This window comes from Eretmochelys imbricata, chromosome 8 (genome assembly GCF_965152235.1).
Source record: "Eretmochelys imbricata isolate rEreImb1 chromosome 8, rEreImb1.hap1, whole genome shotgun sequence".
Taxonomy (NCBI): Eukaryota; Metazoa; Chordata; order Testudines; family Cheloniidae; genus Eretmochelys; species Eretmochelys imbricata.
In genome coordinates, this window is record NC_135579.1 from 63,934,594 (window position 1) to 63,948,165 (window position 13,572).

A 13,572-nucleotide genomic window follows, 5' to 3' on the forward strand; every position below is an offset into this window, starting at 1 on the left:
GCTACAGGCAGTCTTGCAATAATGTGAAAAACTTCAACATTCACATAATTTTGGGGAAAATACATGACCAGGTTTTTTTTCAGCTTTTATAGTGTACGTGTGCTTATTTGTGTATGCCACAGGTCCAGAACTTGATCCATTCCCTACATATAGCATCCCCTCAATATTCACTTTATCTTCATTTATTTGTCTATGTGGATTCTGATAATGATTCATCTCTGTCACAGCACTAGTCTAATTTCCAGATTTTTGCATACAGTGGAAAATAGCAACAAACAATTTATTCACACACTGCCAAATGCATGTATCATGTTGCTATTTAAATTAGCTGCAGGCTTTCATCTTTGTCTCCATTTTTCTACAAATCCTAAGATTCCTTCCCTCTTTACTTCAGATTATGGTGTTAATAAAAAAAAACCAGAAAAGTACAAACAAAACAGACTTTTTAAGAGTGGTAAATGAAACATACAAATCTTTAATTTTATAAAGGAAAAATTATTAAGACACTATGAATTTAAACTTTAACCAGAGAAGTCAATGTTTTCTGTACAACTGTGCTTGATGACAGGATCATTTTTTGGTTGCATGGACTGAAACATTTGGAAAAATGATCACCAACAGCTAATAGCGATGGGCAGAACTCAAAAAAGCCTCCATGCATATCCCAAACTTTCTGGTGTGGTGATTGGGCTAAAAATCTCTCAAGATTAAGGTTTCTAACGAGACTTTCTGGAGTTCCTTATTTGGGCCAGAGGGAAATACCGGTGCTTTCTGTTTCAGCAAGCAGGAAGTGTGTAATTCAGGATGTGCAGATGTGTACAATTTCCCTCAAGTTTCCTTTTCCAAATAGCATAAAAAGCTGTAGTTTGATCTGAGTTTGAACTTATATTCCCATCTGTTGTTATTATTTTATGATTGTATATTTTAAACCATTGTGACCAACGATAAAAAAGGGACTGAACTGATACATGTAATCAATTTAAGCTAAAATACTGACAAAGGACATAATGTGTGAACATTACAAATAACCGGTCAATGGATTTTGAGCCTCAGATCTGAGTAAAAATTATCTGCTTGGTGCTTCATTTTATTCATCCTGAAGTACCTGTCAGAGAGAGAATAAACAGCAGAAAATCAGTTTAGTAGATGTCAATTTTTTTTAAACAAATATTACGTACAAATCCCCTACGGATTGCACAGGAACAGACTATTGATTTCAACAGAATGGCATAAAACTCATACTGGATGGCTTTAACCCTTTTTGGAAAGGAAATGGGAACAAACTCCATCACATATTATTGCAGTTACACCTGAACAGCAGTGGTTCAACAACTTTTCATATTAAAAACTATGACTTATTTTAAAGTGGAACTTAAAAGTAGCACAGAAAACCATACATTGATTTACTACATATTACTGTATTTTATCAGTATCCATGGTATAGTTATTAGCATTTGAAAGTGATAGGATTTTTGGAACAGGGATCTTGAACCTGTTTCATTCCATTGCTTCTTATCAGCTGCTTCCAGCCAGCCTTCTTCATATGTATGCAGGAATTATTTGCTTCTGTTCCCATAATGCTGTAAAGAGGTGTCATTTCTCACACCAGTTTAAAGAGGTGATGTGGGAAATTGCCATAATGATATAGTCATCCTAATATGGGAAGAAGATCAGCAATTATGATTCTTCTTTATCAGAAGACAGGAGAACTAGAACAATGTAAGACAATAGATTTTTTCCCTATCAATAAATTTGATGGTATTGTACTGGAGATAGAGTAGCTTGCAGTAAGCAGGTCTGATTGATGGGGAGTCACAGACCTTAGTGAAACTGAGGGGCATGATACTCATCTTTCATTCAGGCTAAACAAGGAAGCAGTTACATGCCCCTTTGTCTAGTGATAGCTGACACAATGGAAACCACTGCCCATGGACGAGACCATATGCAAGGCCTGAGAAAAGGCTAGAGCAATTCTGGTTGAGTGGTTTCTCTAGGGATTGACAATAGGAGGGCTGGGGATTAAATGAGGGATGGAGAAAGGGAGTTTGCGCGCACGTGTGCATGTGTGAGTGTGCCAGAAAGCTATGGAGAGACAGCAATAGAAGTACTGGTAGCATGGCCCTGACAGAAAAGATCTTTTTGGTCAGACGGGTGAATATAAAAGTAGACTTGGAATTGTGAGCAAGGAAACTACCTCCTGTTGTCTGATCCAACCATTCAGAGAAACAGGACTTTGTGTCCATTCTTTGTAAATAACAAGGGCTGTGTCATGGAACTACTTGACACAACACCAGTTTTTTCCTCCCAACATAAAAAAAGGTGGAAGACCCTGAATACTGGTGAAAGGCTTAGGCTAAAAAGTGCAAAGTCAAAGATGGTCAAAAGGAATTAAAACAGCACCTAAAACAGGAGCTGGAGACTTTGCAAAAGGTATTGAATCAACAGTGGGAGGCTTACCGGAAAGGACTGAGAGATGACATGCAGTCTAAGGCCAGGCCTACACTAGTAGTTATGTTGGTAAAATTTTGTCGCTCAGGGGTGTGAAAAAATACCCGCTGAGCAACATAACTTTTGCCATCATAAGCGCACACATGCACAGCGCGATGTCAGTGAAAGATCTCATTGAGCTGGTTTTATTATGTTGACAGGAGAGCTCTCTTCCATCAGCATAACGAGGCTACGCGAGCCCTCTGACACCAGCACAGCTGTGTTGGTACAACTGTGCCGCTGTCAGCTTGTAAGTATAGACATGGCCTAAATCTATCTTAGGGCAGCAGCAACAAGACTAAGAAGCCCAGCTGCAACACTCCCACTCTTGAACGACAAGGCAGATAAATGAGGTGACAAGCAAACTGACTGCCATGGATCAGAAGGTTTCCTAGGAAGTAGAGGAGATTAGGGGAGCTTTGCCTAACATGTAACCTGTTCAGTGCTTGCTGAAGCAAGGATTTAGGAGCTAAAAATCAGCTCAGAGGGATGTCAAAAGAGTGCAGACCACAATGAAAGTCAGCTGCCTGGGTGAGGAACTGGGCCAGCCAGAGAAGTTGGGTAAGACTAGACACTTGCAAAGTTCTTCTGTCTTGTCTGTAACCCACAGAAGCCCAGATGGCAGAGGGTGATTGTCCCAACTCAAGTAGTAGTGTTGTCACTTTGCTTGCAAGCTGCATCTCTTTACCTCCATTTGTCATGTCTATTTAGATTGGAAGAGGTCTGGGTCAGGATCCATGCTTTCCCATGAGTTTATATGGTACCATCACAATAGTGCCACTCTGCCATGCATTTTTGTACTTTTAAACCCTAGAATTCCTCAGTAAAAATTAAGAAATCTTTTAGTCAGATGATTCACCAGTACTGTAGTTTAATTGGAGATTACTTACCTCTTTTCTTACATTTAGGATATGCTAATTTCCCCTCCATACACTCTACTCTAAATGCAGAAGATGTTGGATCCCTCATATATTCCCTTTTACAGACAAATTCAATAAAATCTCCACTTTCTGAATACAATTTAGTGGTCTCCCACCATTTCAGCTCAAGATTGTTTTTTTCCATCTCTTCTGGGGATGCTGTACATGGCTCTGGAAAAATAAAAATGTAATGTCATTATGTACATGTGGGTCTATTATTGGAAATTTGATTCACTAACTGTATTGACACTGACCCTGTCCCCAAAAGCTTTACATAGTTAAATAAAACAGGGAAATATTTTCAGACAAGATTTGAAAAGTAAGGGAGAGATGGTACGGCTGAGAGAACACAAAGGAACTCTAGAGAAGGAGGCTTTCACACCAAACAGTGTGATATTGTGGGAAGGGACAGAGAGGAGACAAGGGCTAGATGAACAGAGAGAGAGAGAGAGAGAGAAGATTTGATTCCTTTTTACAATGTGGCCCCTTTGTGCCACTCAGCTAATGCAAATGGGCCATAACCTAACCATACCTAGCCAACAGAATACTCTTCATGAGGAAGGATGCTCTTTGCTGGCATAAAGCTAGCAAATCAGGCTCCCCATTGTCATCCCCCATCCCTTTTGTATAGGTGACATGGCAGGAGAGAAAGGGGACATGTCAGGTGATTCCTGATATGTGAAGTCAGGTCCAGGACAAACCAGCCCACAAGATAAGTTCACCATAATTTAGGAACTACACAGAAGCAGTTGAACAGCTTTGGAACACTGCACCACAATATACTCCAGCCATTCCCTCATGAGGGCATGTCTACACTTACCAGTAGATCGACACTGCTGCAATCAATGCAACGAGTGTAGATTTAGTGGGTCTGATGAAAACATGCTAAATCGATGGGAGAGCGCACTCCCATCATTTTGTGTACTCCACCTCCCTGAGAAGCATAAGGGAAGTCGACGGGAGATGCTCTCCCGTCAACACAACGCAGTGTAGCCACCACTGTAAGTGGATCTAACTACATCAACTTTAGTTACGTTATTCATGTAACTGAAGTTGTGTAAGTTAGATCAATTTACCGTGATAGTGTAGACCAGGCTCATTCTGAGCATATGGAGGTTAGAAAGACACGGGTGTAGAGCAGACTACATTAGCTTTATGCTCTTAGAGCACCCCTAGGCAAAAGCGGAATCCACTGCTGCTCATGCCATCATCATGTCTACTCCTGGCACTAAAGAGCAATGACCAATATTCCTCATGTCATTCTGTAAATTACTGAATTGCAGTTCATAGCATCTACTTTAATTGAAAGCTTTTCAACTAAAAATATATTTGAATACATCTTTTCATTTACAGTAAACATTGGTTTAATTGTAGTGGGTTTTTACAGGTTTTAACTGAGATATTATTTTGGGGGTACATTCTAAATACTTATAATGGCATGGCTGTTTGCCATTTCCAGATCTTTTAAAAAAAATCTGCAGTGATATCCCTAAAAAGAAGGAGAGTCTTCCCCTAACATATTCCTGTCTAAACCAGGAGTAACTCCATTCAGACTGATGGAATTAATGTGGTGTTACGCCAGTACATGTGACATCAGAATTGGGCTCATAATATGAAAAATATATACTCATCACAGTTCTTTTTCATATATTAGATTTCTGTACCGACCTAAGCAAACTGGTGGCTCTGTCCATTCGCCAAACTCACAGCGAACAAACTGAGATCCCCTCATTCTGTGTAAACTGCTGCATCTATATTCCACGGTTGAACCTGATTCATATACTGGCTGTGCAAAGGCAATGGTGTCTCCATTATCAATAACAGGTGGGGGCCCACACTTTCCAGCAGCCTCTAAAAGTAAGTATAGAAATAGAGAATATTTGCATCAGCGATTATTTACAGTAAATGCTGTAAGATCACAAACATTACACAACACTGCTACCAATATACTCTGACAGAACCGGAAAAATCCCAAGGGAATTGTGAAAAAGAATGAGCCTGATATTGGAACTGAACACAAAAGACTGAAAGTTTTATCTTTATAGTTGAAGCAGCATGGTATTTGTTTATTAACAACCAACACTATGGAACTGATGACAAAATAGGTAACTAGCTACTCCAGCTTTGTGAAGGCCCGATTCCAGGTTGCTTTTCAAGCAGAAAATGTAGGTTAGTTTGAGATCTTTTGCGTCAATCATCTCTGCCCTACTAATCCCACCATTCTGCCTTAAACACTGACTAGCAGGGAAATGGAAAGTGAGGCTTTGGCCCAACTCCTCCCCTCCTCAGGCTCATGTGGACCAATCAACCTGCTTTTTATCACTGAGGAGTGCATCCATGTACAGTACCTACTCTCTCCATGACCATATTACCATGTAGAGTGTTGGATGCACCCAGCACTTGTCTCAGACTATTGTGAATTATGACATTACCATAGTATCTGAATATTGAGAGAAGAGCGAGACTGAGGGTCAAATAATGATAAGAGGACACAGGCTAAATAGAAGGTGGGATAATACTGGCCAAAGGAGTGAAATATGAAACTCAGAGTAACACAAGAGAGATAAATGGGCATGAATAATACAAAAATGAGGGGAGAAAGGAAAGAATGAATCTGAGGACAGGAAAGCCTCTTGATGTCCCTATAATTGATGAACTCATAAATGTAGCTAAGCTTTGCCCTTTGGAAAGGTCCCTCAGTGAGGTGGATTTTAAAAGTAATTAATAGAGAAGCCAAACTCATAATTTGAAATGTACTTCCAAATGCCAGCTGCCATTTCCTCTCTCTGCTTCTCTTCTCATAGAAAGGGATGTGGGATTAGGGTAAAGGAGGTAAAATTTTGAAAACGCTAAGGCTACAAATTAATATGGGTAGTAAAAAAGCTTTACTTGTACTAATCATATAATTTGACAGGTTTCCCTGAGCCCCTTTTTGCTTTATGACCCGCTTCTTTTGCCTTATGTCTCATCCCTAGATCTCATTTTTAGAATTGTGCATTTCTGGCACTGGTGGCCATTTTGAAAAAAAAGTTTTGCCTTTCTATTTAATTTATTCTTATTAGATGCATTAGAATTAAAGAAATATGTTTCTTGCCCTTTCCTCATTTTAGCAAGAAAATATTTTATATATTTAGTTCAATTCTAAATAAAGTCTAGTAAAGTATGCCAAGTTTTAACAGAAAAATAAAGAGAGGCTAACTTGCATCTCGAGAGAAAAATGACAGTTAGTACATTAATAGTTTACAGAAATCTTAGTAATGGCCAAATAAAGAAGTGTTAAGACATCGGTGAACATGCATTTTCCTCATTTTTAGAGGAAAATATTTTTAATAGTACATTTCTGTAAGAGAAGATATAGAGAATTATTTTTACCAAAAAAATGTATGCAGTTAGCACAATTCTAAATAAAGTTGATTATACAAGTCCACAAAGAATTATTGATGAATGATTAAATTATGTAATGACTATTTAGAAATGCACTAACTGCATAAAAAGCATATATTCTACTAAAAGTACAGCATTCTATATATATGTATTAACACTTCTCCTTTATGCCTCTACCATTAAGACTTTGTATAATTATTTAATGACTATTTAAAAATACAGTAAATGCATAAGAATATTTTCAGCTAAAACTCTGATTTTATATATATTAACATTTCTCCCTTATTTCTCTGACCTTAAGGCTTTATTTAGAAATGTACTAGCTGCATAAAAAAAAAATGTTTTTAAATGAAATAATTAGGGCTGTCAATTAATCAAAGTTAACTCGCACAACTAACTCAAAACAGATTAACTCAATTAAAAAAATTAATCGTGATTAATCACAGTTTCAATTGCCCTGTTACACAATAATAGAATACCAATTTAAATTTATTATAAATATTTTGGATGTTTTTTCTACATTTTCAAATATATTGATTTCAATTACAACACAGAATACTAAGTGTACCATGCTCACTTTAAATTATTTTTATTTCAAATATTTGCACTGTAAAAAAGATAAAAGAAATACTATTTTTCAATTCACCTCATACAAGTACTGTAATGCAGTCTCGATCATGAAAGTGCAACTCACAAATGTAGATTTTTTTGGTTACATAACTGCACTGAAAACCAAAACAATGTAAAACTTTAGTGCCTACAAGTCTGCTCAGTCCGACTTCTTGTTCAGCCAATCGCTAAGACAAACAAGTTTGTTTACATTTACAAGAGATAATGCTGCCTGCTTCTTATTTACAATGCCACCTGAAAGTGAGAAAAGGCATTCTCATGGCACTGTTGTAGCTGGCATTGCAAGACATTTATGTGCCAGAAATGCTAAACATTCATATGCTCCTTCATGCCTCAACAACCAATCTAGAGGGCTGCTCTTAAAACTGGGATTAATCGTGATGTTTTTAATTTCATGATTAATCGTGATTGATTTTTTAATTGTTTGAAAATAATGCATGTTAACATATTCGTATTTAACAATTTGTTCTGCCATTACTACATTACATTGCCCAGAGGCTGAAGCAGAAAATGTTACAGAAGTTTCTGAAAGTCACGGATTCCATGACTTCTGTGACCTCCGTGACATAATCTTAGCTTTAGCCATGGTACCACTCAATGTAAAAAAGAGTTGCAGATTACTATCTAGTTAATTTTTAGAATCACAATTTTGGCTTTCAGAAAAAAGTGCTGTTACTCAACAGATTTTTTTTTTTCATATTCATATTCACCCAGACAGCCAATGAAATCCTGGTATGTCAAAAAAACAAAAAAAATGAACTGGTATAGTGACATCACTTTTTTCTGGAAGCTTAACAATACATGGTGAAATCCTGCTCCATATTGAAGTCAAACGAAGTTTCTTCCGCTGACTTCAATGGAGTGGGCATTTGACTCATTGTCTCTTGTGTACTGTCTAGCTCATCTGGAATTGGTAGTGAAACTGTGGTTCTAAAAAATACAAAAAAAGAGCACCATCATGCAACTTTATTCACATTATGTTGTAGGTCAAATCCTGAAGTCCTAATACGAGACTAGTGAAACGCCGACAGACCCCGGTCATTGGTGGGCAGGATCAAACCTGGGACCTCTGGAGCTAAATGCACAAGCCTCTATGGCATGAGCTAAAAGCCATATGGCCCTTAGCTAAGGCTGTAGCAGACTCATTAACCTCTAAGTGGTCTCTGTGCCACTAGAGGGGACAGAGCACCACACCCAGGAGGTGTGTGGGTTACACTAGGTACACTGAAGTCAATGTTAACTACTCAAGATGAGCGGGGTGGCAAAATTTGGCCCTCAGCCTTTACTCAGAAGTTACTCAGGCCAAACTCCCATTGAAATCCACTGAGGGTTTGCTTGAAGAAGGAGTTTAGGGTCAAGCCCGGTATGAGAATTTTCTCATTAACGCTCCACATGACCATTGCCAAGAACATCACAGACTAGAAATAGATTTGCTTTCTGGCTTTTAAGTGAGCATAAAGTTGTGCATTAAAAAAAGAGATACAGGGAAGCAAACGCTTCTGAATGAGAGTGAAGTTTTTGATTCTAACAATATCATCACTAGTGGGCTATTTTAGAAATAGGAAAGTAAAATACCTCTGCATTCTGGTGGTTGGGACCACTTCCCTTGCTTACATGTTACCGTCGGAGACCCAATAAGGCTCAGACCTTGTGTACATCGATAACGCACCCTTTCGCCAGGGAAATACCTTCGCTGCTTAGCACTTAGAATCTTACCATAGGAAATCTCCGGTGCAGGTGCACATCTTATATCTGAAAAGACATATGAAAACACAATCACTGACACATTCCCATGAAGGACATCAGGTTAGCACTTATGATATTCCATTAGTTGTGTACAAATTCTATTGCAATCCTCTAGTGATTAACCGGTCCTGTTTAACAGAACACTTTAAATTACAGGGAGGTGACAAAAAGGCTATCCGACAGTGAATTGTTTTGGGTTAAGATGCAAGTCAAACAAAATTATCAAGTTCCTGGAAAACATTTCATGCTCGACAAATCAATCTTTATTCTGTTGGAAACTTTCTGATCAGCTCTCTACACACCATATTGTGCTCTTTCTCCCTAACCCACTTGGAGTTTATGCTCTGTGGCTAAGGTGGCTATGTCAACTAGACTCTGCCAAGTTCTTCCCCAGAAATAACAAGGACAAAGACATGTAAGCTTCTACAATAACTTCTTCTGTTTCCCTTCCATGCAAACGTGGTAGGGCCTTCAGGACTCCAAATCTGTGGCTCTCAGGTAGCTAGCCAGAGGAAAGGAATGTCTTTGCAGGAGCCACTTGTCTTTCCAGTTTTCATTCTGGACCCTGACAACACAGCTCCAACTTGTGTCTGACTAATGGTTCTCAAATCCATGAGGAGACTTTGCAGAGTGTTAGTTGCCAGTGTCAGCTCTGATTAAATAATCATTGAAAAAAGAGCAGAGGGGAGCTGGGTTTCTCCCTTGGAGCATCAAATCATCCTCCTCTTTTGACTGTTCTGTGTCAGTAGCACTGTTAGCTACTAGAATGAGATACTATTTATATATATATATACAGCCTAAGGATCAGCGAATGACCTACTTGCTTGACAGACCACCTCCTTTCCCAAGAGATATTGGCATTGGAACCAGTGAAGGCCCTGGAGCTCTGGCTGCACTTAGTGCAAGGGCTTCACAAAATTGGCAGCTCTCCAAAAGCTAGGCAGTCCAACCTGGGCAGAGGTGGGCCAATGCAACTTCGTGGAGAGGTGTGTAAGCATATGCTGCACCTTCCCTGAAAGGATAAGCAGCTAAGGGTACAGCACGACTCTATTTGAATAGGTGGGAAGAGTCTTTCTTTTGGAGCTGCAGTTTAGTTCCTGTTTCAATCTGGGTTGCAATAACGGGAAGAAGGTACAGACAGCAATTCCAGCAACTGGATGGGAGGAATATTACCATTTCGTTAAATGCACTTTATCATCTGGCGAGCTGGCAGAAAACAACTGATGGGAAGCAGGGCTCAAATTGGGTTGTGTCACAGATTCAGCACTTTTGGGCGGGGGAGGGTTATTTTATATGCTTCACACTCTGAGCTTTCATGTTGAAAACTAAACTAAAGATAATGAGGAAAACCATAAAAATAACTGAATGAGTGTAACTGATGCCGAGATACCTGCCTGGTTCTGCACTTAGCTTGAAACAATATTTCTAAGTGGGGTGAATACCTTATGAATCTAAATGGGGTTGGCTCAGATGCCCAACTATTTCACTGGTGATCAATGCAGGTAAAATAACCAAAAGAGTATCACAGAACTCTTCAGTTGACAGAGAATGGATGGCATTTGGGAGATAGCCACGCTTTCTCCCCCCTCAACCTCCAACCTCTAATTGTGGGGTCAGGAGAATTCTTCCCTGCCTTTAATGGCTCTTACTGCAGACCTCACAAAACCAGTTATGCTCAGTTGAATGTTGTCAAAACCATACAGACTAGAACCAATATATATATATATATATATATATATTTATATATATACCTATATATTTAAGGAAGGTTGAGATTCTGATGTCAACATAAGACCCTGAGAGCCAGAGAGTAGGTTCCTATTTGTGCTTGTGCCTTAACCCAGCCCTACCCAAAGGTATATGAAAACCACACTGTGAGGCAATCATGTTTTGAGCATCTGCAGAATCTCCTGAGTAACATCTCACCTTGGTGTACCAAGAGAGTAGAGATTGAGAGTACCGCCAACTCCCCAAACCCCAGCTTGAACCCTGGTGAAAGGGTGGGATTCGCTCCTGCATAAAACTCCAAGAAGGGGATAAAAATGTAAAATACAAAGAGCAACATTTATCTGAATCAACTCACCACAGCTACTAATGGCTTGGCTCAGCTCGTAAAATGGCTGCCAACATACTAGCAATATACTATGGTATGAGTTCCAGCAATGATAATGTGCAAGAAGCATACTCAGGGAGTCCAGACACCAGATAGGGTCTACACTATTTGGTGAAGTCTGCTCTCAGTTCTGGCCACAAGTTGGCAGACAAAAGCAAATGCTTCTTAGAAAGATAAAGTTAGACAGTAGGGATGTGATAAATCTACTTTGGTTGGGTCAGCCAAATATCAAACAACTGTTTGTATTCAACTGTTCCTCAACAGTTCCAGAGAGGCCAACACTCCCAGAAGGAAAGAGACAGCATGAAGACCTGTGGCTGACCACTCAATAGGTCCAAAGTTTCCAGGCAGTGCAGCATAAGGAACTGCAAGACACAACTCACTAAGTATATGTAGCATTAGTTTATGAGTGTTCACTCAGGTCCTGCAGAATGCAAAATAGGAGGCAGTTACTCACCTTGTGCAGTAAAGATGGTAATTGAAGATGTGTGTCCCTGTGGGTGCTCCACTGTAGGTGTATCTGCGCCCTTGCGCCTCTAATCAGAGATTTTTGGTAGCAGTGTCCATTGAGCCAGCACATGCGCTTTCCCTCCCTCATGATCTGCCTTGAGGCTATCTAGCAGGCAAACCCCCCTCAGTTTCTTCTCTGCTGCAGACCTTTTATGGAGAACTCTGAAGTAGAGGGGAGGGAGCACCCATAGGGGGACACATCTCGAAGAACCATCATTACTCCACAAGATGAGTAACTTCTTCTTTGAGTAGTGTCTCTATGGATGCTCCATGTAGGTGACTCCCAAGCAGTACCCACCACGACTGGAGGTTGGGACTTTGGAGTGGAGTCTATTACTACAAAGAGTACTGTGGAGCCAAAGATGGCATCAGAGACTGCATTTCCAGTGATCACATAATGTTCTGTGGAAGTGTTGGCAGAGGCCCAAGTTGCTGCTCTGCAGATTTCCAAGATTTGTGACCAAGGTAGAAATTGACCTCATGGAGTGCATACAGACTCCGGATGGAGGCAGCAGGTTGCTCCCCTGATAACAGCGATTAATGAAACCAGAGACCCATTTGGATAGTCTTTGAACCGATATTGCTGAGTGTTTGGATCTTTCCGTGAGTGAAAGGAAGAGTTATGGAGACTTCCTGAAGTCCTTAGCTTTGTCCCAGTAGAGGGGTAGTGCTCTTTTAACATCTAGCATATGCAGAATCGCCTCCCTGATGTCACAATGTAGTTTTGGGAAAAAAACAGGAAAATGGATCTGTTGATTCGTATTCATATATGGAAAGCAAAGGCAGCTTTAGGGAGAAATTTGGCATGTGGCCTCAGAGTTACTTTGACTTTAAAAAAGACCATGTATAGTGAGTGTGCCATCAGGGCTGCTATTTCTCCTGTGTGCCTAGCTGAGGTGATACAATTAGAAATGCCGTCTTCATACAGGGGTGGCGAGTTGTATGGGCCTGTGGTGCCCGGGCTCCAGCAAATTCAGGGCCCAGGAGGCCTGCCTCCGCCAATGATCGGGGCCAGGTCTCTCCCCCAGCCCTGCCTGCTGCCCCCACGTGCCTCCTGCTCGGAGCGTCCCTGCCTGCCCTGGGGATCAGGGGACTGCCCCCTGGAGCTCTGCGCTGCGCTCCCTCACCGGCTGCTGCCAGCTACAAGGGAGCGGCACGAGGGGCAGGCTGAGGCAGCTGCTGCGCCAGAGGAAGGGAGGAGGTGCATGGCATCCCCTCCTACACACACACACCTCAGCAGGCGACTCCGAGTTGACTCGGGGGGGAAAGGGGGGCTTATCCTGGCTGGACCTCCTAAGCAGCAACCTGCCAGTGGGGAGAGGGCTAGGGGGAGTCCTCTTTGGTCCCCAGCTCTGAGGCTGCCTGCTTGCTGCACCACAAACTCCTTATCCCCAGCCCCATGCCCCGCACCCACCTCCCTCTGTCCCAGCCCAGAGCCCGCACCCAGCACCCAAACCTGCTCCCGCACCCAGCACCCCAAACCCCCTGTCCCAGCCCAGAGCCTGCACCCAAACTCCATCCCAGAGCCCACACCCCTCCCGCACCCAAACTTTCTCACAAAGCCTGCACCCCAAACCCCCTCCCGCACCCAAACTCCCTCCCAGAGCCTTAGGCAGGTGTGGTGGGTTGGGACTTGGACCCATTCTGGGCACCATCAAAAATTATACAAACCTGTCGCCCCTACATGGACAGGTGTAAGAGAGAGCAAGTTGCCATGGGCTCAAAGGGAGGTCTAATCAAAGCCCTGAGAACTAGATTAAGATCCCAGGCTGAAGTAGGTGG

The 13,572-nt window shown here is 41.2% G+C and overlaps 1 protein-coding gene across 1 annotated transcript in view; it reads right to left on the reverse strand.

Moving 5' to 3' along the window:
* Positions 1–13,572, reverse strand: part of LOC144269569 (complement factor H-like) — a 141,766-nt gene that overhangs the window by 71,155 nt on the left and 57,039 nt on the right. Inside the window, exons 9-11 of the mRNA XM_077825351.1 lie at positions 8,997–9,173; positions 5,076–5,258; positions 3,378–3,578 (exon numbers count right to left, since the gene is read on the reverse strand). Of these exons, the coding sequence (XP_077681477.1) occupies positions 3,378–3,578; positions 5,076–5,258; positions 8,997–9,173 (561 nt within the window). The remainder of the gene's footprint in view (positions 1–3,377; positions 3,579–5,075; positions 5,259–8,996; positions 9,174–13,572) is intronic.